Genomic DNA, 24,784 nt, shown 5'->3' on the forward strand with positions numbered 1-24,784 from the left:
GAAAACCAGGCCATCGCATAATTCATAAAATATTTCAAAGATCCTTTGAACTAGCATTCTTATTTTCTAACATGTATATTTTTTTTTCTCGCGTGCAATGAGAAAATATTTCAGTCATTAATAAATTTGAGATTTTGAAAAATTCCACGCTTTAGATCTCTCCGAGTCTGAAAAAAAAGTTGAATTTATTTATTTATTTGAATTTGAAATTATGTCTGTCTTTTCATCTGACTACCTGTCTGTGAACACGATAACTCGCAAATGTTTTAAGACAGACGAATGAAATTCGGTATATGATCTTTACACCAGATTTGCAGATTTCTATTAAATTTTGAACGAAATCCTATCTTAGGGTCTGTCTATCCGATTGCTCGAATGCAAGCGAACACTAACTTCTAAAGAATAGATGGATAAAATTTGATGCATAGATTACCATTTAAAATATAGATTTAAAGTATTTGATGCATAGATTACCATTTAAAATATAGATTTAAAGTATTTGATGCATAGATTACCATTTAAAGTATTAAAATTTTTAACCAAATCCGTTTGATACTATACTTTTGCATGCATGTAAGCGCGATAACTCAAAATTGCAGTGATTTAAATGAATGAAATTTAATATATGATGTTGCGATTACAATTGTATTCATACAATTTAACATAAAATTGGGACTACAGATATATAAAATTTTGGTTTTAATCTTTGGGAAAAATAGGCTTTCAAAATACGCATTCAATTTTCTGGTACTTACGTTTTAACTGCATAACTACACCCCAGCGATTAATCACCATAGATCTCACGCTAATAGATTCCTTCGTAACTATAGGTCTATAGCTAGTGGCATATGATTAATAATACATTAATATTTACTAGAGAGTATGCGAGAGAGTTTCCGCAGGACCACTTACGCTGGTTTTTAAATTGTTTTTCGAGATCTCACGCTCTATTCTATGTAAATGAAAATTGTTTAACTTGTGATTTTTCATCGTATATTTCATTATGTGCCTTAACCTTACTTATTTAGGATACTTATGGGGCAGCTATTTTAGAATTATTGCCTTTTTATTTAGCAATTCTAGAATCGAAACAATAACTGAAAAATCTGTCAGTGGACAATAGTTAGTGTATAGTTTAATATTAAAAATGATTAAGAGATGTGCTATAAGGAGATGTCACATTACAGCACCTTTGATTCCATTGCTTGTTTATATTATGAATTAATTTTCTTCATGGCTGGAAAAACATTTAACATTGTGTCAAACTAGAAATTCAATAAAACCTTTAGCAGATAAATGGACATAAAAAATTAAGTTTGCATAATATTATCAAAAAAATATTTCAGAATATGAAGCATTATTTCAATCATTAATATTAGTAAATGCCCATACTGGTATATATACTCAAATGGATGTCTGCTGCAAATGAAACAATTTTTACAAAGTAAGAATCAATTGTTTTATTATTCAAATGGTAAAAATGTACAGACGGATATTGTATTCTTTGAAAAAAAAGTGGTACTTTTTTATGGTATTCATAAGAAAAGTTTTTCTTGCAAAGAAGGGAAGAGTACACAGAACTTCACAATTTAAAATGTTTTATCAAATTCGTAAAGTCAGCTGATTACAAGATATCAGTTTGACATCACGATTTTCAGAAATTTAAAATTTAACTGATTTTTATATATGCAGGAACACCTGTAAATAAAACTAGCATACATCTAATTTCTTCTTTTCCATAATATTATTTCATATGTACCTTTTTTATTTCTGTAAATACATTGATATCCACTGAGTGACAAACTGGCCATTTTCATGAGTTCAATATTATTTTAAAATACACGTGGTCCAAAAATAGGAGTCCAAATGTTACTTTGGGTTTAATAAAATGCATCTGGGAAATGAATAATTTAATACACAAACATGCCAGATGATCACAAGATGTTTTAAAATGTAGCATTAGCATAGAAAGAAATGCAAACAAAAATAAATGTCAATAAACTACAGGAACAATAAACAAGCATACTTTTCACCATGTTTTTCAATGAGTATTTTTTCTACTTTTTGCACTGTTGAAAGCCTGGTAGCAATTTGTCAACCAAAGTATTCAGAGACCTTTTCTATTTTGGTTTAATCCATTTAATAAATATATTGAATGTCTACAAATTCTGACTTGCATAAAAGAGCATTACTGTAAACAAATAAGTTTGGTCCAACTGCTTCTCAAAAAATTCACATATTAATATTATTAATATTTCCTACAAAAAAAATTGTACACATTAATGAATGGATATTTATTTCTATTTATAACTTATGAGATTTTCAGTAAAGAAATTTCATTACATGTCATTGATCCTATGTTTTCAGTTTTTCTTCAATCGAAAACTCACTTCATTAGATGTATCTTGAATTTTCAGTAAAGAGATTACCAACCCAGTCATCATTACTCAAGTGTTGATGATAGAATCTCAAACAAGCTAGATAACATTAAAATGGGGCAAAAAGGCCAATCAAATATCTTATATGAGCTAATTTACCAGGCTTTCAATATACAATTTGAGATAATATATTTTGATCAGAAACTTAACTGCAAGAAGATTGCAGAGATATTTAGTCTTTTCTAATTATAAAATATAAAGATAAATCATGGCAACTGTAGATATTATATAGCCATTAGATTCACAGGCAATCCAAATTAATACATTATCAATTTCAATTACAATTCTGATAAGTCTAGAAAATCATTTAAGTCTTTACATATTGGTTTTACAACTATATAGCTCTCAAACGGATGCAATGTCAAAATTCTTGCACTTCATAAGGAAAATACACAAACGTAAATTTTCATAATTCATTAATAGCAATAGTTTATGAGTAATATAAGCAATTTTTATACTACAATTTCATTCTTTCTTAATATGCATCAATGGGGGGACATTTATATGCAATAAGATAATTTTTTACTTGAGAATTAAACGTCTTTTCCACAGAACAAGGCATGTACTAATCTGGGAAACCATGTGCCTAAATTCTCAATCAAAATTCAATAAACATTAAAAGTTAAATTTTAATTTTAAGAAATAAGGTGCTTTATTATTATTAAATATGTTTAATAATTAAGCTGCTCTGGTTTCAGAATATAAAACGAGCAATGATGATAAAATGAAAAAAGTTTCAGACTAAACAATAAAAAGGTCCAAGTAAACTGAAAATAAAATTGTACGAATGACAGCTTTAATGGATTATGAAATCTTTTACAATGAATTGGGATAATAAGCATATTTGCCTTTCAGGCACATAACATAGCATAACAAAACAATGAGCTGACACTAATTACTCAAGTAATCAGCATATACATCAGTAAAATCGTGAAGTTTAGCACGTTGGAACACTTGATTTGCTGTTGCAGTGACTGACATTGGCTGTCCACAGTCATTACCCAGTGAAAGAGCCAAATGCAAATCTTTTTGCTGGTACTTAAGAGAAATATTGGGTGAAAAGTCACCTGCCAGCAGAGCACTTCCTTTTTCCCGAATAAAACGTGAATTTAATGGTCCATGTTTTAGGATTTGCAAGTAGATATCCTGAGAAAGATTGCAACACCTAACAAGAGCCATGGCTTCTGCGAAGGCAGCCTGTGCTGTACCAATTAACATGCTGTTAATTAGATTCATCTTAGAAGCACAGCCAACATCAAAGCTAAGATGTCGTGAAATTTTTGAGAAGGTAGTAAAGCAACTCTTACAATTCCTAAAAAGTTGCCGATCGCCTGCACTCAAAATGATCAGATTTCCATTTTCAGCCGTTTTCCATGATCCATTGATTGGGGCTTCAAGATATCTTCCACCTTTATGGGTGATGACTCCACCAATTTCTATTGATGTAGTTGGATCCATTGTAGTCATTTCAACATAACCTTTTGATCCAGGTGGTGACCTATCAAGACCTAACAGAATGCCCTGGTGTCCAAAAACCACAGCTTTTGAGGCCTCAGAATCAGAAACACAGCAGAAAATTATGTCGCATTTTCGAACTATATCGCATGGAGACTGTGCAAGTGCAGCTCCAGCTCTAACAAAATCTATGCACTTCTCTAAAGTGCGATTCCAAACTGTGACTTGGTGATTTGTAGTGAGCAGGTTTTTAACAAGCCTTTGACCCATCATTCCGAGACCAATAAATCCTATCTTCTTATTTGATGGTATGACATTTTTTGCTCTTACAGCTTCATTGAATTCCCATAAATTAATTATTGGATCTAGCTGAGGTTCAATGAAATCCTGCTTGGTAACAGTAGATATTCGTTTATTCGCAGCCTTCTTTCGAACTCCCGAGCTTTCAGTTTTCCGTTTCCTTCTTTCTACTTTGGCAGTTTTCTTTTTAGTACCACTTGTCGATACTTCAGGAGATTCCTTTTCTTTGACTAGCAATTTAGCCTCTTTGGGAGCTTCTTCGGTGATTTGTTTTATTGCTAATTCTAAACTATTTGAATTTTCTTCATTGAAAGCAGCAGCCTGTTCTTTGACTAGCAATTTAGCCTCTTTGGGAGCTTCTTCGGTGATTTGTTTTATTGCTAATTCTAAACTATTTGAATTTTCTTCATTGAAAGCAGCAGCCTGTACCATTTCTTCAGAATGATGTACAATATTTTCATCCTGTATCCATGTACAATTTTCAATTCCAAAAAAGAATATATAATGGCGTTCCATTTCAGGAGCAGAAGATTTTGCATCTGTAGGAGGCTTTACTATCCTTGCAGGCCAAAAAGGAAAAGACTGCGTCTTTGCCCAAACTAAATCACCAATTTCAAAATATTTTTTGGTAGCCATCTTCGGTTAGGAGCCTGCTGCCTTTATACCTATGATTGAACAAATGAAACAAGACACGTCAGTGATTTTTTACATCATTAAGTGAATAAGTTTAAGACATACTTCCAATTTAAAGAACTTGCAACTTCTAAACATAGTTTATAAACTGAACTTCTGCATGTATAAATTCATTTATGTTAAAACATAAACTGCTAGCATTTAAAAAATAAGGGAAACTGGCATTCATGAGCAGAGTCGGCCTTCTCTATGAAGGGACCCGTGTGCAAGAAACCATTTGGGACCCTAATTTTTTTTGTGAAATTAAAAAAAAAAAAAAAAAAAAAAAAAAAACATACACAAACACATTATTAATGCATGTTTATTTAATGCGTGATTTTGTTTCTGCTAATATAATAATCAATTACTTCAGAAAAATGACAACCTTTTGCAATTTCTTTTTCGGTGCTTAATATAGCAAGTGCATTTAAGCGTTCTGAACACATGATAGACTGAATATAATTCTTTATTAATTTTAATTTACTGAAAGAGTGTTCAGCACTTGCTATAATAACTGGCAACGTAAAGAATAGTTTTAATGCAATTAATACACTTAGAAACAACTCATTATAATTATTATTTAGTATGTATTGCAATATGTCTTGAGCGTTATTTACATCTCTTTCATTCAAAATCAAATCCCGTAGCAAACAAATTTCCTGGATTAGGTTTTCATCTACATCTTTGTTATAAAACTTTACAGTTTTTGGAACATTTATCTAATTTATGTTTTCCTAAAATTTTTATATCAGTGACTAATTTGAAATCCGAAATAATATTTGATATACTTTTAAATTTATCTTCTATTTGTAACAGTATCAACAATATCAATAACAGTATCAATTACAGTGTTAAAAAATTAACACTTGAATTCCTCTACCGGGTTTTTTATAACTTCGTCTTCTGCTAATTCGGAATATAATCTTTTTCTTTTTCGAATTCGTTTTACAGGAAAATGTTCTGAAATTTTCAAATTATGTGCTAACACTTCTGCTTCGTCTAAATATGTATTAAATTTTGGATTTCAGTTTTAATTTTATTGACTAAATTGAAAGCCGAGTGAAGAACAACTGTTTTTGTTTGAAATAGTTTATTGATAATGTTAATTTTGGACAATACTGCAAATCATACTATTAAACACAAAATAAATGGCATTTCTTGTATTACATCTAATAAGATTTAGCTTCAGATACCGCTGTATTATCATTACTTACATCAATAAATTCTTCCAGGGCATTACAAGTTTGTTCAAACTGTATATACACAACTTTAACCGAATCTATTTTGGCTACCCAACGAATGTCATATAATGGTTTAAGAGTAAAGTTTAAATGCTTTTGTAGAATTTCCCATCTTTTTGTAGACGCAGAAAATAAGCAATATAACCTTTGCAATATCCTAAATTTTTTTACAATATATACTGCTGGAAGCGGCATCATAAATTAATAAATTAAAGGAGTGTGATAGGTAAGGCACATAAATTGCATGCGGGTTTAGAGAAAGTATTCTAGACTCTACACCTTTATATTTCCCTTTCATGTTGCTACCGTTGTCATATGCTTGACCTCTACAATTCATAATATCTAAATCAAGTTCGCTTAATTTTTCCAATAGAGTTTTTGCTAATCCTTCACCAGTCAGATCAGTTACTTCAATAAACCCTATAAATGACTAATTAATAGTTAACTTTTTCTCTTTAAAATTTACATATCTAATAATGATTGAAGTTTGTTCCTTATGGGAAATATCAGGAGTACAATTCATTTGAATACTATAATACATGGCTGTTTTATATCGTGTTTAATTTTGTTAAGGACTTCATTTCCTAACGCAGAAATAATTTGTTCTTGTGACCTATGTGCTAAATGATGCACAATCCCATTTTTAGAATTTATTATTTTGTTTATATGATCCATTAGCGCAGGATTGTATTCACTTAATAATTTGATTAAACTTAAAAAATTTCCATTATTAGACTTACCTATTATTTCGTGGATTCCTCGAAGTGGAAGACTATTACAAGCTAAAAATAGAATCACGTCTCCAATTCTTTGAAATAGTAATTTGAGTCGTGCCGTTTCCTTACTTATATTAACTTGATTTATTTTATGAATAGTCGAACATAAATATAGTCGTTTTAATAATTCTTTCCAAGCAATAAACGAATTAATATGACAACTACAGCGTTCATGATCTTGGATTACATTTGACAGCTTTCTCCAATTATTATAGCCACCTCTACATTGAGTAGTTTGGTCATTTCCTCTTCTTTTGGAAAACAGTATACAACAAAACCAAAATAGGGAGTCTTGCGTCTTTGAATAAATTAACCAGCTTAAGTTGAGTTTCATAATTTGGCATTTTTTAAAAAGTATTATATTGTAGTGAAAAATGGCCTACCATTTGCATTTTCAGCAAAAACTCCTTTGTGTTGCACAGGTCCGATTTTAACGCAAAACATTTTAAATTTATCAGTTATAATACTTGGCCATAAACCCAGATCATTTATACTCTCTTGATCATATTTGCTATTGTCATTTTCGTCATTATTTTCTAATTCGGTCACATTTGTATAAACACACGATTCTTTAACAAATTTCAACATTTTCATTGCTAGACGGTGTACTTGGCGCCGTACTTTCTTCCCCAGTTGAAGTTTGAATTGTAATTCCTGAAGTTGAAGCAATTTCCTTGCCAGAATTACTTCGCAACCAAGAAAACAGATCTACTTGCGACTTCTTGAAGTTTAGCTTTTCTTCTTTTTTCTTTTCTGATAATTTTCTTTTTTGACATCCAGAGGGATATTTCCTTGGCGTGGACATGGTTATATATAACAGCAGTTTATAGAATTAATTATCAAATTATTATATGCTATACTATAAGCTATTACCTGGTAAGTGGTTGTAAATCTATTTACCTTATATTAACAATATTTTGCACACTTGCACAAGACTATAATATATTCTTTGAAGTTCGTATATATCCAAATCCGCCGACTGCTACATTTAAACTTCTTCCTTAATTATTTTCATTCCGGTCAAGGCCGGTGAAGCAGAAATGCTATGTGCATTGCTAGGAGTTGATCGTTTAATTTATCTTCGTTTTACTTTTTGTTTGAGCAACTTAATATAAACAAATATAATAGATGCACGCATAAAAAATATTACAACAGATGCAGAAAAAAGTATATAGCTGATGATTTACAAGTCCATTTAAACCCAGCCTCAGACTCGACTTCTTTCCGCTGCTAGCGCCCAGAAGTCGCGCCGCTCTGTCTTAAGATGCCTGGAGGGGATTTCTTTATTCATAAATCAACTTCTCCCCCCCCCCTCCCTTTATAGGTATCACTGCTATCATTCCCTAATAACGGCGTCAGTCGAAGCTCAGATAGCCACGTGGATGCAAACTTGTATACTTTCAGTATGTGTAAACGCTATTATTGTTCAGAACACTATTTTAATTCTTAATCACGGTGGGGCCCCCCTCAGTTGCGGGACCCGGATGCATAGCAGCCGCCGCACTCCCCAGATGGCGGGCCTGTTCATGAGAGTCAATGCGAACAAGAAGCCCTGAATTTGAAATTAGCCCTCCTATAAATTATACTTATTCCTTTTGGAATAAAATTTAAAATTCTATTAAATAAAATCGAACAATTTACATAAAAAAATTCAGATGCATTCCATATCTACTAATTACAATTTTAATTGCATATGTAGATTATACATTTGCAAAATCACGAATCACCCCTTTTCTTTCACTAGAGGGACAGTCTAAATTTTAAAAAGGAAATGCTTCATATAAGTTAAAACTTATATGAAAATAAAAACAAGTATACCAAGTGAAAAATCAGCGTACCTTTTGTAAATATCAGTCTATATCTTCTATTTCTTCCAAGTTTCTTTTCAAGGCGATAAGCTTCCCTGAAAAGAGAAACTTATTGAGTATATTGAAGTTTTCAGTATTTATTAAAAACTATTAACAAAGCAAATATTAAAGATGATATATTTTTAAAAAGTTTATTCTTTTTAAAGATTTATTGGAGACTATAAATTCAGTTAAAGTAAAATATTTACTAGGCATTTCAATTTTACAAAATGCCTGAATTTATAGAAATTGTGACAGAATACAGCATGGATGAATTCAGTTTTATATACTTGCAGTGACATGGGGCAACAACACATATATACTGAAAACTATTTAATTTGAATAATTTGAATTTAAACTTATAAAATTCAATTATAGCCCAAATAATCAAATACTTTCATAGATCAATAGTTAAAATATGCTGTCAGTAAAGTCTGAAATTCAAGAACTCCAAAACAACAGAAAAAGGCAAATTAAGTAATTTTTAAAACTTGCCTTCAATTGGCACTCTGAACACTTCAGCTACTCTTACTACTGCCATTTTCAAAGCAATACAGATCCTTTAAAACAAAAATTAGCTTGCCATTATTGTGGCAGAAATTAAATATTTTACTATTTTTGCTATGAGGGGAAAAAAAAGAAAGAAAGAAACGGAAGAATGTCTGAATGAAGTATTTCTTATTCCAAGATATGACTCTAAAAAATTAAAATTCAGTTTATGATGTCACGAATCAAATAAATTCAGATGCAAAAGACAAATGAAAAATATTCTAGAAAGGAAATTCAACAAGAAAGGTTTGATAATATTCTAGCAAATGACAAAACTAAAAATAATCCATGAAGAACTACAATCTCATGAACCTGATAATACAATTAGGCAGTAGAAACTACAAATATACAATATTAAAAATTTTAATAAATATCCCTATTAGTTCCCTTATTAAGAATGTAGTATTTTGTTCATTTTTATTTTAAAAGAATACATTATGAAGCTCTTGTTTAGTTCCAAAGCTTTAAGAGATTTTCCCATTATTGTATCACTGAAAAGTTTGATAAAACATAAAGATAGCAAATAGGAAAAAATCAAAAAAATTTAAGCAAATAATTGTGATTGGATTAACAGAAATATTACTGCATATAATATAAATAAAACAAGATTGAACAAAAAAAAAGTTAATAGCAATTCATAATGTTTAAAACGTAGCAATTCATTTTACTTCCTGATTTATCTGTTAAAAAAAAGACACAAATGGCCATGTAATAACTATAATTTTTATATACAAAAACAAGACAAAGAAAATAAAAGGATGTTTTTTTATTCTTTATTATTATTACATTATTTTTATGTAGGATAATACACATCTTCGCATAATCAGGTAAAACAATTGTTATAACTGCATTTCACAGATTCGCGAGTGATTAGTCCTCATTTTCTAATAACATGGCTTCCTTGTTCGCTGGATTTCACCCCGTGCGACTTCTGGTTGTGAAGTTTCCTAAAAGACCATGGTGGACCAAAAGATGCTAGTCTGGAAAGACCAGCATCTGTGCTAGATCTAATGGACAAAATTTAGCACCATGCTCTTGAAATTCTAACAGACTTATTCCAGTCAGATAACGCAAATTTAGTTCTGTGAGTAGAGCACATGGTTGAACATAGAGGACATATTGAGTAGTTTTAATGCTACATTTTTTTGTATTATTTAACATTTATAAAGTATATTAAATATTTTAAGGTGTATTAACATTGCCACTTATTGGCATTTTCATGTTAAATTTTTTGTTTAATAAATGTTAGGCGCATCATTTGAATAATCCGTAGCTCAAATTTTATATCATTTGGACTAATGTAATGCATTCTAGAGCCTTCCAAAGTGGGAAAGTTATTTCTTGCTCGGTAAGTAAGACAGCAAGCATTAGGAAAAGCCAGTGAATTATTATAAACATACCTCATTAGCATATTTAAGCAAATATTTCTTTAATGTTAATGGAATTTTGTGGCATATTTCAGACACATTGTTAACAGGTTTTTCATTGGTATGACTATTGACATTTCATAGTTTGCTTTTTAACATATTTACATTGCTACAATAAGCATTTTAATTTTATGTACTAAGAGTCAGATGAGGAAGAAATTTGGGACATGGGCCCTCATTTTTTTCAGAGAAATATTTATCTACAATTTAACAGTTTTGCCAGATAAAGTGTGGAATGATCTGCAGCAAGAAAGAACTTCTATTTTCACTCCACAAAGGTAAATTCCCGCCATCTGATAAATTACAAAAAATCTTATTTTTCAAGCTAGTGTAGAATAAAGGACTTTCATGCTGCTCTCCTGTTTTGTGCCAACAATAATCGAAATTTTCAATGCGCCAGATATAAAAAAAACCTTTCCCACGGCGTTCTTTTACTTTCTCCATAATATCTGGATGTTTTTAAAAAAATAATGTCCAAACTTAAAAGAATGCGTGATTTAGTAAATATCACCAAGATCCATTATTTTTGCTTAATCTAAAAAAGATATTAGACAATTCACTTCAATTCTTGTGGCACGTGTTCCTTAAAATTATTTCAAAATATTATGTACTTCTGCCTATAAAAAAACACACTGTTCTACAATTGCTCAAAATATTATTTTATAACGACAAGATGCTAATTTACTGAAGCATGAAATTATTTTCAGTGAGTTTCTAGATATCTCTTTACATATAAAGAAGTGAATTCCGTTTTCATAATTTTAAAGTTATCATTTCCTAATTATGATCTTAGCTTTTTCGAATCTTGCCATTGAGGCTTGGAAAAACGACATCGCAAACATCCAAATCTGTTCGATTTCCATTTCTCTCTCAAGTAATTAAAAGATTTGCATAGAGTCCTTGGTGCAACTTGGCAGCTTCTTGCCATGAAACTAGACCTAAACCAAATTTTTTGCCTACATTATTTTCCTACCATGAAAATTATATTTCAAAGTTTGAAAATTAAAAAAAAAAAAAGTGTCGCTTATAAATGCAAAAACATTTGATGGTATCAAATAAATTTACTTTTCAAAAGTGAGAAATTAAAAAAAAAAAAAACTTACGGTCTTTTAACATATTGACGTTTGACACTTGGATATGGCCTTGATGGGATTCGGTGTTTTAAAGTTGTTTTTGAATTAAGGTTCTGGGTTTTTTTAATCATCTTTGATTATAGTTGGATAAAAATAACGATAGCTCATGAACAGATTTCCCGCTATGCTGAGCTTTCACGGCCCATGGGAATCAAATCATTGTAAACTGCATCTTGTTGGGTTAGAATAATAATTTGTAGTTTCTATTCAAATAGGAATATACGCTAAAATCGAAAAAAGTGATGAGGTATGTAAATCCACTTCTTAGCTGATACTGTACTGATGGAAATTGTTTGAAAACGTCTGAGCAAGCTCCTTGCCATATTTTCATCCAGGAAATTTACTCTGAAAGGCATGTATCGGAGGAGGCTAAAATACTACAGGTTAACTTCATTTAGAAAGTGAGAGAATTTCTTGCGCACTCATTTCTCAAACCAATGATCAATACTTGCTTCAAAATTTTGAAATTTGTAATCAGAAATAAGGTCAGTGGATTAAAAAAAATCAAAAAATTATGTGTTTCAGGCTGGGTTCAAACTCTCAATAAAAGATTCAAAGACATTAGAAAATAAAAGACAATATTATGCTACCAACTCTTATTTTTCCCAACCTTGACTATTTTGAACGTATTTACAAATCTTTTATTTTAAGAACATGATTGTACGTTTCGGAGGTTCTTATTTAAACATTTTACATGTTCTTCCTTAATGCCGGCTTTACACTCGGCCAATTATAAGACGACCAGGAGGCAGCGCAAGCATAAAAAGTATTGTATTTTTCTTTCACTGCGCATGTGTTTGTAGAATTTGGCATGTTTTTTTTTATTATTATTTATTTATTTGTTTTTTTCATGGAAAAAGTTTATCACTTATCGTAGACATTTTTTTACTCTTTGTTCTTTCTGATGCTAGTTTTTTTTTTCTTTTTTTTTTCATTTTATTTGACATTTTTTTTTTTTCATAGTTTTCCAGATTTGGCATGATGACCTTTCTTTATCATGCCTTTTTTGTGTGTAAATATCCATCATTTTAATAGGAGATACAGTGAAAAAGAAAAATTCAGGTATGATAAAAAGGCAATTTATAGCCAAGCATGGAATGCCTATCTGAATGAATCTATCTTTTGAAATTGTGGCAAATATAAATCAGTCCCTTTCTGAGCATGCACTGCCTATTGACCGTTTTATAACTGGCCGAGTGTAAATAATTTTTTTCCCCGATTTTAGTGATTACTTGTTTCAAGCAATGTCGGAAATGAAAGAAGTCAGCTAGTGAAAAATGAAATCTCCAGAAGTAGGTGATGCTATTATTTCCTTCTCCGTTGAGTTTTAATCCAAACTAAAAGAAAATGATGAGAAGATACAGCGCTTCATAGAAAAATCATTTTTGCTTAATTATTACAGACTCTTATTTTTGTGTAGACGTTTTAATGAACAGACATTCTGAAATGATGTTCATGAGTGGCTACTACTATTGTAAGTACATAATGCTCATTGCAATTAAAGCATTTTTGGTGTAATTGAAATAATATACATTTTATTAACTTTTTGAATGACAAAAGATGTGATCGGTCTTTTTCAATTTTGCAATTAACCTCTTAACGGTTTTTTAATTATCATTATTATCTAATTAGAAGACACCTTCCCTTTAGAGAACGTGTCGTTGTACTGATTTAATTAAGAATCCACCGAAACCTTGATGTTGTGGATTAATCTTATATTTTGCAACAAATTATAGCTCCTTTGAATGATTTAATTTAGCTTATGACTCGGAAGCGATAATTCGATGCCAGTATAAAGCACGGGTACAAAGATTAATAGTACTCGCTACTCAGAGTTTGGACATGAATTAACCACCCACTGGATTTTGAATGTTATGCATAGTATGAAAAACTTTATGTAGTTGTTCATTGTATGAAAAATACTTTTAAAGGAATCTCATTATATGTGTTGGTAACTAAGATATATATTTAAAGCCTTTCGATTGATTCAGTGAAAAAAAAAGATTAAGCCCGTGAAATCAATTCAATGTAACAATTTAATTTCTTTAGCCTTTTAAAGTACGTAAAGTATCATTTAGCCATTAATTATAATAGTAGGTAACATACAACGCAATATTAATAATAAATATAAATGTTTCCAATTTGCTTAAAATTTTGATCAATTTCATAATTTTCAGCATTTAAAAGTCGACCAGTTCCATGGCCCATACTCAGTTACAAGGATATTATAAAGTAAATGGAAATTATCTATTTAAAAATAAAAAAATAAAACATTTTCATTGAGTGGTAATCTGTTTGATTATTCGATATAAAAAAAATAATCCTTTCTTGAAAATAATTGATAAAAAAAACAGTTAACAATAGTAAAAAGTTGAATAACAAAATGATCAAAAGTAACTGTTGAATCAGGCAGATTACCCAGCTTTTTTCCCAGACTTGATTTATAACGTAACCATTATCGGGGCCGGGGCGAATATAAAGCGTGTCTTATTGCAAAGTTGTTTTGCAGATTCATGAAACAAATATTTTGCAACAAAATACTAATTTATTACCTATAGCAATTTAATACATTGTACAAGTTGGTGGAGGAAAAAACTTTAGGAATACATGAAAATGTTAATTATTTTTATTATCAATTTAATAAATCAAATCTTTAATAAATCTAATAAAAAAAATAATGTTTTCATAAGCTTATAAATATAATTTGGTATGCAAATAGCTAAAATAAGGTCGTAATATGATTGTTTTATTTCCTTATATTTTTATGGCAAAATCTTCGTCATTCATATGTCATCATTATTTAGTTTGGTGGCTAATTTTCGGATCCGATAAAATGTCTAAGGAGGGAAACCATACTTACTCGCTATGAGAGTGAGAATGATACTCCTTGTCTCTGATAACGAAACGAAACGAAATTTCCGTGAGAAAAATGCTGATGACCCTTGCCACGTTTCATACGAGTGTTGAAAATAATAAATACAAAGTGTGAGAATTTGCTTTAAAAATGTATTTATTAAAAAGGAACACGTTTTTATAATTTTTCCACAAGGAAGACATTTATAAAAATTATAATTCTGATATGCATAATACAAATTTAATCTAATAAAATGAATTATAATTTTTAGTTTTATGAGGATTTTATCATTATCTCTTACGGTTTAATTTTATTTAACAAAATGAAAAAAAAATTACATAGAAAGGGCTTTAAATTCAAATTTAAATGGATATCAATAGTTATTTCTATATGTATGTATGCTTTTATGTATATACATTCCACAAGCTGATATTTGAAATGAGCTAATGTATTTTTTACATTACAGCTGTTCAAATAAGTTGATTTTTTGCAAAATAATAAGCGCTTTGGCTAAAATAAATGATAGGAATCATATTAATTTTAAAAACGGCTGCTGGTTAATTCTCGGGAGAAAAAACATTTTCAATAAGAAAATGTTGATAATTACTAAAATTCCTTCAAATCTGAAATATATTACTTCATTTTCTAGCTTATTTTACTGTCACATATAACTATACATAATCCAATGTACCGCAAACGACATTTAAATGCCACATTTAAACGTGATACATTAAAATGCTTAATTCTCAAATACAGTATCAGAGCTTAAATTTTATTCGCAGGTAATGTAGTAGCAAATTTCTGCCTATTTTCTTAAAAGCGCTGCCAATGATTTATTACTAATTTTCAATTTGTCTTAAATCTATGCACGAAAGAAAACTAAAAATAAAATATATTACTTTATATTTTATTCGCTCTTTTGCTTCTTTCGCCCCTGAATTTCTTGCCAAAAGTATAGATTTATATAGATTGGACCTTTTATCGTAATCAAAATTGAAATTATAATGCTAAATATGTAAATATTAGACCTTAAAATAAAAACTAATTTCACAACTATGTAAGCATGGTTTCTGAAGTCACTATTTTCTTTTCTTCTAAAAAAGCATTACGGGGTTGCACTTAAGAACAATTTTTTTTTTTTTTTAAATATACTTCGAATTACAAAATCTCTTTAAATAAGATAGGCAATTGTACAATAATTGCAAAAATTAAATTTTTATATATCCATCATAATTTCAAGTGTGAATTAGTACATATTTATTCTTATTTTCATCTATACAAAATTTCACATTTCTATCTAGAAAATTTGTAGGGATATGCTTAGTTTTAAATTTCGAAGGACTGGCCACAAATGTGGAAGAAAGCGTTTATTTCTGAATGCAACTAGTACATCATCAAATCATTATGGCTTCAAAAAAATTTGATAATAATAACAACGTTGTTCACTTTCACTGTTCGGCAGTTGTACTATCGTCTTTATACAGAAGGGAAGAGAAACTTGGGGAACTGAACATTTAAACCATTTCAGAGACTTACTGGAATACTCAGCAAGAAAAGCATCGTTTTTATTGCAATGCAAAATCAAAACTTTTTTTTTTTCTGAAAAATGTTATTTGGAGAGACGCACGTTGCTTTAATCTAGATAGAAACATTAATTTGAAAAAATTGCACGTTTGGAAAAGTGAAGACAATTCTTCGTGCAAGAAATTCATCATCACTCGCAGTTTTCTGTTCATATGTTACAACTGCCGTTTTTAGAAGTCCATGAGTTGGTCTCATTTTTTACAAAAGTATATTGTATCGTAACGATAGATTCAGTTAATTTTTATTGGGATTATATCTGAACTAAGAAATGAATTAACTTTATCTATGGATATTTGATAAATCTTTGCTGACTAACTCAAAAAGCCAGCCCTCATGTCACATGAACTCAATCCCATATGCTCAAGCATTATTAAGTTAATGTAATTCTGCATAGGTGTTGAAGTTGTTAATTCGGAACCAATTTTTAAGCACTTTAATTAATAGAATACCATTCTATTTTTTTTAATGTAATGAAAGTTAATAAATGTTATGTTTTAGCAAAGGAAATATAGAATTTCAACCCCTTGAAATTAAGCATGTTATATCTTTTGAGAGTAAATTTTATTGACCACAGTTTAGTACATATTATAGTATAATTTTATTCAAATACTTTAAAGATAAGGTTAGGTTATTTTTTTTGGGGGGGGGAGGTCCTCCAAAAAGGGCTCAAATTGAAGTTAAAATTATTTCCTGAATTTGAAGAGGTCTATCGTAGCTCTCAGAAAACAGTTATAAACATTATCATGAATTGAAATTGGAAAAGACTAAAGCAAAAAGATAATAATTAATATAAAAAGTCACCAATCAATAGAAAAATTAAGGCTGTATTCTTTTATATCTTAAGGAACAAACGAATAAAAAAGGAAATGATATCGTTCATAAATTATCAAACTTGAGTTCAGATTTTATATGCTGATATGAGCTTGAAAATCAAAACCTATTTTCCATTATTGAGCTTAAAAAAATTAGTGATGTAATTGAATTTGTCGATGATAAATTTATATTCCACCTCACTAAAAAAAGGCTTTGGGATTCATCTTAAAGGTTTCACAATCAGACTGAGCAGAAGTGACAAAACTGACTCTTACCTCGGCCGCTGTAGTTGAGGGAATCCGAGGAAAAGTCCTCTCGAATTTATCAGAAAACCAAACAGTAATGCACCGAAGCCCGCGAACTGTAAACAAGTTCGCAAGATCTGTCAAAAGTAGGTTTTAGTACGCCGGTGGAAGGAGCAAAAATGACACTGGTCGAAACGAGAAAGTATTAGTAATCCAGGTGGTTGTGAGATGGCAGCACGCTATACTTCGACACGGGAGAAAGCACGGCCTTCACGATGAAGAACCCAGAGGGGAAGGGGTCTCGGTAAATGAGAGGGGCCCATCTTTGCAGCTTTGTGCGGGGGGTTCTCCTATTTCTGCAGCTGCCAAATCCCTGGATACCCGGAACTTCTGGAGCGGCCATGTTTAGAATTGGTATTGATTTTTTGGACGCACGTGGCTGCTAGTTCTTAGGGCGGCCATGTTTAGAATTGGTATTGATTTTTTGGACGCACGTGGCTGCTAGTTCCTGGGGCGGCCATGTTTAGAATTGGTATTGATTTTTTGGGAGCACGTGGCTGCTAGTTTCTGAGAGCAGTTTTCAATTATGATTAATTTTAAGTTTTTGAAACTGTTGCGATTTCTAACGCAGGTACGTTGTGGCTATCGTTCATCAAACGTGGGGAAGCCTAGCTCATTAATGGCCTGAGAAGTAATTTATAAAATCGTAGTTCGTTTCCTAATAAGAGTTGGGGATCTTACCTAGCAGGAATTATAGCTGGCTTTTCTTTTCTGCAGCATTGTGCGGGGGTGGTATGCATCTGTGGGTTCCTAGTCTTTTTTTTTTTTCTTGGATACCCTGGGATTTCCTGTAAGGCTATGTTTAGCATTGGTATTGATTTTTTGGAAGAAGTTTCTACTTTCTGAAAGCAATTTTCAATTGTGGTTCGTTTCAGGTTTTTTTACGGTTGTATGACTTCCCTACTAGTCATAAAACTGTCAATCAATGGTCTCGTTTACAAGGCGGTTGTGTTACTGATAAGTATCAGTTCTAGAAGAGGCTATAAACATTTTTATACATTTTAAACGTTATCTAAAAGTGTCAGATTTGGCGAAAGTTAACATGTTTAACGCAATTTTGAATACTTAATGCATGTTTTTAATACAATTTAATACAATCTGAATACTTTCCACTTTGCCTTTTCAGAAAGATGAATTGCTTTTCAATGAATTTACTCAAAAATATATAATAAAAATCAATGACGAATGATATTTCTTCTCATATAAATACTATATCCACTTCGAAACAATAGTCATTTCTTCTAGATTTTAGATGGTAAATTCATTACATAAATATAACGATTTGCATTAAATGAGAGGGTTTTGATTTCATTAGTTTTTACTTTATTTCTTCTTGATTCGTTTGTTTAATTCAATAAGTTCGAACATTGAAATATATTATTTAAATATAGGCACTTAAAAAAAGTTGTTTCTTAAGTTTAAAGTACAATTAAATGAGGTTAGTGGTATTGGAATCATTTATAAGGAGGGAAAAGTTGCAAAAGTAATACTTGAAATGCCGTAAATAGTAAAAAAAGCTTAACTACGGACGTTAAGTTTCCATGTTACATCAGTTTGCAGAGTAGAAGTGTCATTACAAATGTAAGCTTTTCTGTTTATCATCGTAGATTTAATTTCAATGTTGCATTTTTTTTAAAAATCTGTACTCTGATAAAGATAAATTATGTGTTCATTATATTACTTTTCATTTTGCATATGAAATATTGTAAATACACAGTGCATAAAATAAACAGCTTACTAAAATAGAAGTTTATTAATATTTTGCTAACTGATCATTTATACCTGCGAAAATTTGTAGGAGATATTAGCTGAATTCAAATTTAATTTTCTTCTAGATAACTTATTAACTAATTTTCTTCTAGATAGATTTTTATTTATTAAACCATAACCCAAATCTACTTCTGAAAAATAAAGAAAATTAAAAAAAAAACGATTTTTACATTAATGTATGTTGTATATATTCTTCAGAAACTTAATAAAAATAGAAATAAGTCATTAACTATCGTGATGAATGAAGTTCTGGTAATACACTCTTCATCATCATACTTTTATACTCATCTATACTTTTATTGTAAATTTTTACTTATTAACTATGCTTTTTTTTTTTTCATATTTCAAACAGTGTAATTATTTCCCATTTCAAAAGAATTCAGGGCAGCTTAAAATCTTCTAGGGGTCCTGAGTTAATGCAGATCTCGAAGACCCTTTCTTCCTCCCAATTTTGTATCGATTTTGATTTAATTTTTATTCAGCAGTTTTAATTAGCAAATTTTGAAAAACTGTCTAAAGTAAAAAGTCCATTTCATTATTTCACGTATCAAAAAACTGCACAGTTAAAATTATCTTTAAGCAAAATATTAAAAAAAAAAAAAAAAAAAAAAAAAAAAAACTTTCTTTAATATACTCTAAATAATATTGTAAAAGGAGGAAATATTTTTTTTAACTGAAAAGCTCCAAATTTTTTAGAATTATAAAACAGCATAATGAATAACTTGTAAATTGTAATTAGGAATATTACAAGAATAAAGTTTCGACATTAATTTAAGGAATGCTTGATTTTGTCTAGAATAAATTTGATTGTTTGGGCTCTGTCATTAAAGGAAGTATAAAACTAAACTTTCTAAAACTGCTAAAAATTTTCAAGAGCTGAGGGGCTCCTTGGCAATTGCCAACTTTGCTTATTTAATAATCCTGCCCTTCTTCCCTCCTTTATTAGAATTATTTAAATAATCTCTTGGACTGTTGACATTACAGCTCTCGTGTTTCAGATTCAAATCTCTTGAGGATTTAATTATATTTATTAGAAATGGCTTTAAGGGCACGCTTGGATGTGTCCATTGATTCAGTCGTTCTTAAGCAATTATTTTTCCAGTGGAAAACAATACGCATTTTGCTATGAAAAAAGTCTGGTTATCTCACAATGAGGCCATAGTTTGCAGAAGTCCAGTCGAGATCAATATAAGATTTCAAGAGCAAATGAATTTAGAACATTAATTTTTTTTATTAAAAGAAATAAAGTCAGACTTTTATTATTGCATTGCAGGATAAACTCTTGCTGTAACATTAAAGAAGTTTTAAAGAGATGTTTTATTGTAATTTACTTTTAACCATAATACATGAAACCTTGATTAAATCTTTAGTATATTTTGGTTATCAAAATTTGAAATCGTGTTGTTAAAATAGAATGAACCATTTTCTATTAATATATTGTTAAATTTAAAAAATTGCATTATAATACTTTTTAACTGCTGTAATTTTTTTTTTCTTAAAATAGGCTAAAATTTTGGTGATTTTGTATTAAATTTGAAGGAATATTTAACAAAACGTTAATTCTATAATCCACAAAAAAATAATTTAAATTATTTCTTTGATCACATTTATGTTTTAAAATTACTGTCAAAGTAGCCTCTCACAAGGAATGTTCAAAATACTTAAGTATAAAAATATTCCTCCCATTTTATAGCATTAATTTATTATGAAATTCATATATTACTAATATTAAATATCATTTAAGTAAAGAAATGCTTCCAATTTTCTCCTAATGCAAACAAACAAACAAACAAAAAATACAATTTGAAGATAAGGGATACAAAATGAAGTAAAGCAAAATAAAGCCAGTTTGTAGTGCATGCAGTAGCAATTATATGTCAAGTTTATTTAATATTTAATGTATTTCTTTTAATATAGAATAATTTTTTATTTAACGTTGATAGTTCATGAAACATATCAGAAACTTATATTTAACTAACTTTATATTATATTTATTATTATTATATAGAAACATAGTATATCAGAAACTTTTAATTTACATAATATAATACTTGAGAAATAGCCTTACACTGTTTTTATCTTCACTCTGCTTTGCACTTGACCAATTTTCTATTTTTCTATCTATATTTTATGTACATAATATTTATTTTTTCAATTATATCACAAGTAAAATCAGCAATATTTTAAAATGGAAGCATTAAAAAAATGTCCAACATTGCTTCATTCTGAAGTTAAATCCCATTTGTAAATACAAAAAAAAAAAAAAAAAATTACAAGCATACCTAATATTGAAACCTACTCATCTTGGGAAAAATGTACCTAATCTTTTTATTCTGGTCACAACAATAGAAAAAAAAAGATGAAATATTCGTAACAACAAGACAAAAGACAAGATGAAATATTCGTAACAACAAGACAAAAGACAAGATGAAATATTCGTACGATGGGTTTTCAGTTTCTTTTCAACAATTAAATATATTGTTGCAAAATGTTTAAAATATTTCAAAAAATTTATTAAATATAGAAAGAAAAATTCTACGATTAAAAAAATAAATTTGGTATTATTAAAAAGATAATTTTTTGAAAATCGCTTCGAAAATCACTTTTCTACCCTCCAAAGTATATATTTGCCAAATTTGGTAGGCATAAGTCAGACGGTCTGGTTTGTGCAGAGACGGCACATACACACTGAAAAAAACAAACATAAGCCTTTTTCTTTTGTTTTAGCCTCAAAATTTAGTTAATACCAATACATTTTCCCGCCAAATACTCTTGCCAATAGATATGTTTAACCAAAACCTCCAAATAGCTACGCATGATTTATTGGACGTTTATGTTTTTATATGGATATTTATTGGACGTTTATGTTAACAAATATGGTTTTATATAGAATTAATCGAGAAAGAAAAATCATTCCTGTTAATTTTTTATTGGTTTTAGAGAAATGTCATAAGAATTTAATTGATTTTTATTTATTACTTTTAGGCAACATAAAAAATAAATCGAATAAAAAAAATTCATGTTGCCAAGAGTTTCATGAAACATATTTCAAATCATTCTAATCGAGACCATATAGTTTCCAAAATTAATAATAATAAATAAATAAATCCTTACTAAATACTGAAAGAGTACATATAATATACATCGATTAAAATATGCAATTTCATCTTTCAATAACTCATTAAAATGATAGATAATTTAATGCATTTTAAATGGCATCTGAATTGCTATAACGATTAAATTAATTAAAATATTAACATTCGGCATGCCAATTTAATCGTGAAAATATTAATTTAAAATTCTAGGTACCACATCGCAAATACCCTTCTCCGGTTTTAGAAGGCTGGAAAACTGACAATATGTATTTATTTTCTACAGAATAAAATTCGGGTCAAGATGACAAGATGGCGTCTTTGTCATTTCGAAGAAGCCATCTTGTCATGATCTAAATTTTATACGTTTCAAAACTGAGAAATCCCTTCCAAAAGAACCCCCCGCCCACTTGTTGCTAAGGAAACGTGACGTAGTTAAACCTATGTCGGAGATCCTTTTTCTTCGGCACGTGGCACGGATCGATTTTGATTTCGCAAAGATGGGAGTGAGGCAAACGATGAAGGAAAAGTTTCTTTTTAAATTTATATTTTATTTTATCGAGAAATATATAGAGACGGTACATAGGTTTCGAATCGAAACAAAACGATACGATTGAAAATGAAAAACCAACTTTGCAAACAATACTTAAAAGAATAAAATGAACACGGCATAAGAGGGAGTGAAAGTTATTTTCTGGAGTTTAATCACCCTACCTGTTAATTCGGAATCTTCCATTAAGTGATTGGTTTCGGGATTTCTAAAGGAACAGCGCGTGAAGATTTTCCTCTTTCAATCTCATTGTTGCGGTTTATTCCAAATGAATAATATTTCCTTCCGACGCTATAATCGTTTTTTTTTTTTTTTTTCGAAACAATTATATTTCTTTTTATGAGGTATAAATTGTCCTGAATATATTTTTATCCTTATTTAAACTCCTATACTGCATCTTTTTTACTTAAAAATACTTTTCGAACTCCATTTATTCTGCTTTGAATAGAGATGCATATTTTCATTGCCTGCTATTTTTGTCGTATTTAAATTGATTTTGAAAAGCTTGATTATAATATAATCACACTCTTTAACTATTTTATTTTTAATTTCTGACTGACGGACTTTGGATTGGTTTCCGAACAATTCGCCTGGCTCTAAAATCCAGGGTCGAATTATTAAATATACAAAATAGAATATAACCTAGGGTCCCCATGGTTTTAGGGAGAGAGCGAGTCCTCAAAATTTTTTCCTAGTATTTTGAAATTTAATTTTGTGCTTTAATTTATAAATGTCATGCAATCGAGCTTATTCGAATCAAAATCAGGTATTGCTTAAATTAATTTTAGAACATTATTTTAATGACATTCCTAATTAATTACCATCTGCCTATTTCATGTTTTGTTATTTTAAATTTCTAAAAAAACCCGTGGCCCCTTATAAATTAAAAAAAAATGCCCGCTTCCATCATTAAATAGTATTTAGATTATGATGATGATTTTTTTTAACTATTTGATTTAAAATTAATTTTAAATTTCAGTTGTATATTTTTAATTCGCGATATACCGAAACAGCTTTTTTTAAAAAGTAATCTGCCATTAGCGTTTTATTGTTTTAGTTTTCCAAAATTTATTACTTAAAATTACTTATATAAATATGGAATTAAAGGCTATAAAAATAATTTGTTTTAAAAGTTTGGAAGGAAAAAAAACTTTCCACTCAATGTGCAAAATTATCTATATCACTACATAAATAAACTTTTCAGAACATTATTTTATAAAAAGTAAATTGGTTTTAAAAAAATTGCTCTAATTTCACACGTAAGATTCCATTTTAATGAATAGAGAACATTCTTTTTTTTCCTTCATGAGCACAACAGTCCCTTGCAGACCATGGCTGCCTCAACCACGCGCACTTTCTATCCCCCGCAACTCCCTTTCAGTTCTTTATCCTCAAAACACTCAGGTCTCTTTCCACATCATCCAGCCCGTCTCTTCCACAGGTGGGCGGTATTTCACTCCTCTCTTCAGCCGCAGAATAATGGCCGTTAAGAGTTTCACGAAGAGAAGATCGATAAATCGATTTTTAAACGAATAAGCGCCTGTTTGAAGCGGATGCATCGATTCCCAGGCACTTGTTGCTATGCTGAAGGGAGGATTTTCTGCGTAAACGAATGCGCACGGTTCCTGTTATTGACAGGTTATCAGTTTGCCGTAAATAGAATGAAATGGAAGCAGGGATTTCGCTTTTCCGCCATTAACTTCAGAATTCTTCACCGCACAATTCGTTTTCTACACCATATCAATAATTTAACTTTCAGTGATATTGAAACTTTTCAGTGACATAAAAGTTTATTCCGAAGAACTAATCAATTTTTCAAATTGATTTAAACACAATTTGTAGCAATTCCACATTTTTCCTTCTTTGAAATATTAAAACTATTTTATTGTTTAATTACATCATCCACTCGCGCTTTTGCTAATGTTACTATTTTTCCCCCATTTTCACTTTCTAAGTTTAATAGTCGAGTGGAAAAATA

The 24,784-nt window shown here is 29.8% G+C and overlaps 1 protein-coding gene and 1 long non-coding RNA gene across 4 annotated transcripts in view; one reads left to right on the top strand and one right to left on the bottom strand.

Moving 5' to 3' along the window:
- Nucleotides 1-1,445: 1,445 nt before the first annotated feature.
- LOC129958036 (cytokine-like nuclear factor N-PAC) overlaps nucleotides 1,446-24,784 on the bottom strand; it is a 29,836-nt gene continuing 6,497 nt past the window's right edge. The window contains exons 1-3 of one of the 2 annotated variants that reach the window (XM_056070190.1): nucleotides 17,365-17,492; nucleotides 8,721-8,785; nucleotides 1,446-4,858 (exon numbers count right to left, since the gene is read on the bottom strand). In XM_056070190.1, the coding sequence (XP_055926165.1) occupies nucleotides 3,330-4,829 (1,500 nt within the window). In that variant the 5' untranslated portion in view covers nucleotides 4,830-4,858; nucleotides 8,721-8,785; nucleotides 17,365-17,492 and the 3' untranslated portion in view covers nucleotides 1,446-3,329. Of the gene's footprint in view, nucleotides 4,859-8,720; nucleotides 8,786-17,364; nucleotides 17,493-24,784 lie in introns of those variants that run through there. The other variant, XM_056070189.1, reaches the window with a different exon arrangement.
- LOC129958037 (uncharacterized) overlaps nucleotides 12,991-24,784 on the top strand; it is a 39,703-nt gene continuing 27,909 nt past the window's right edge. The window contains exon 1 of one of the 2 annotated variants that reach the window (XR_008783107.1): nucleotides 12,991-13,312. This is a non-coding gene — a long non-coding RNA (uncharacterized LOC129958037). The remainder of the gene's footprint in view (nucleotides 13,313-24,784) is intronic. The other variant, XR_008783106.1, reaches the window with a different exon arrangement.

Source organism: Argiope bruennichi, chromosome X1, assembly GCF_947563725.1.
Source record: "Argiope bruennichi chromosome X1, qqArgBrue1.1, whole genome shotgun sequence".
NCBI classification, from domain to species: domain Eukaryota; kingdom Metazoa; phylum Arthropoda; class Arachnida; order Araneae; family Araneidae; genus Argiope; species Argiope bruennichi.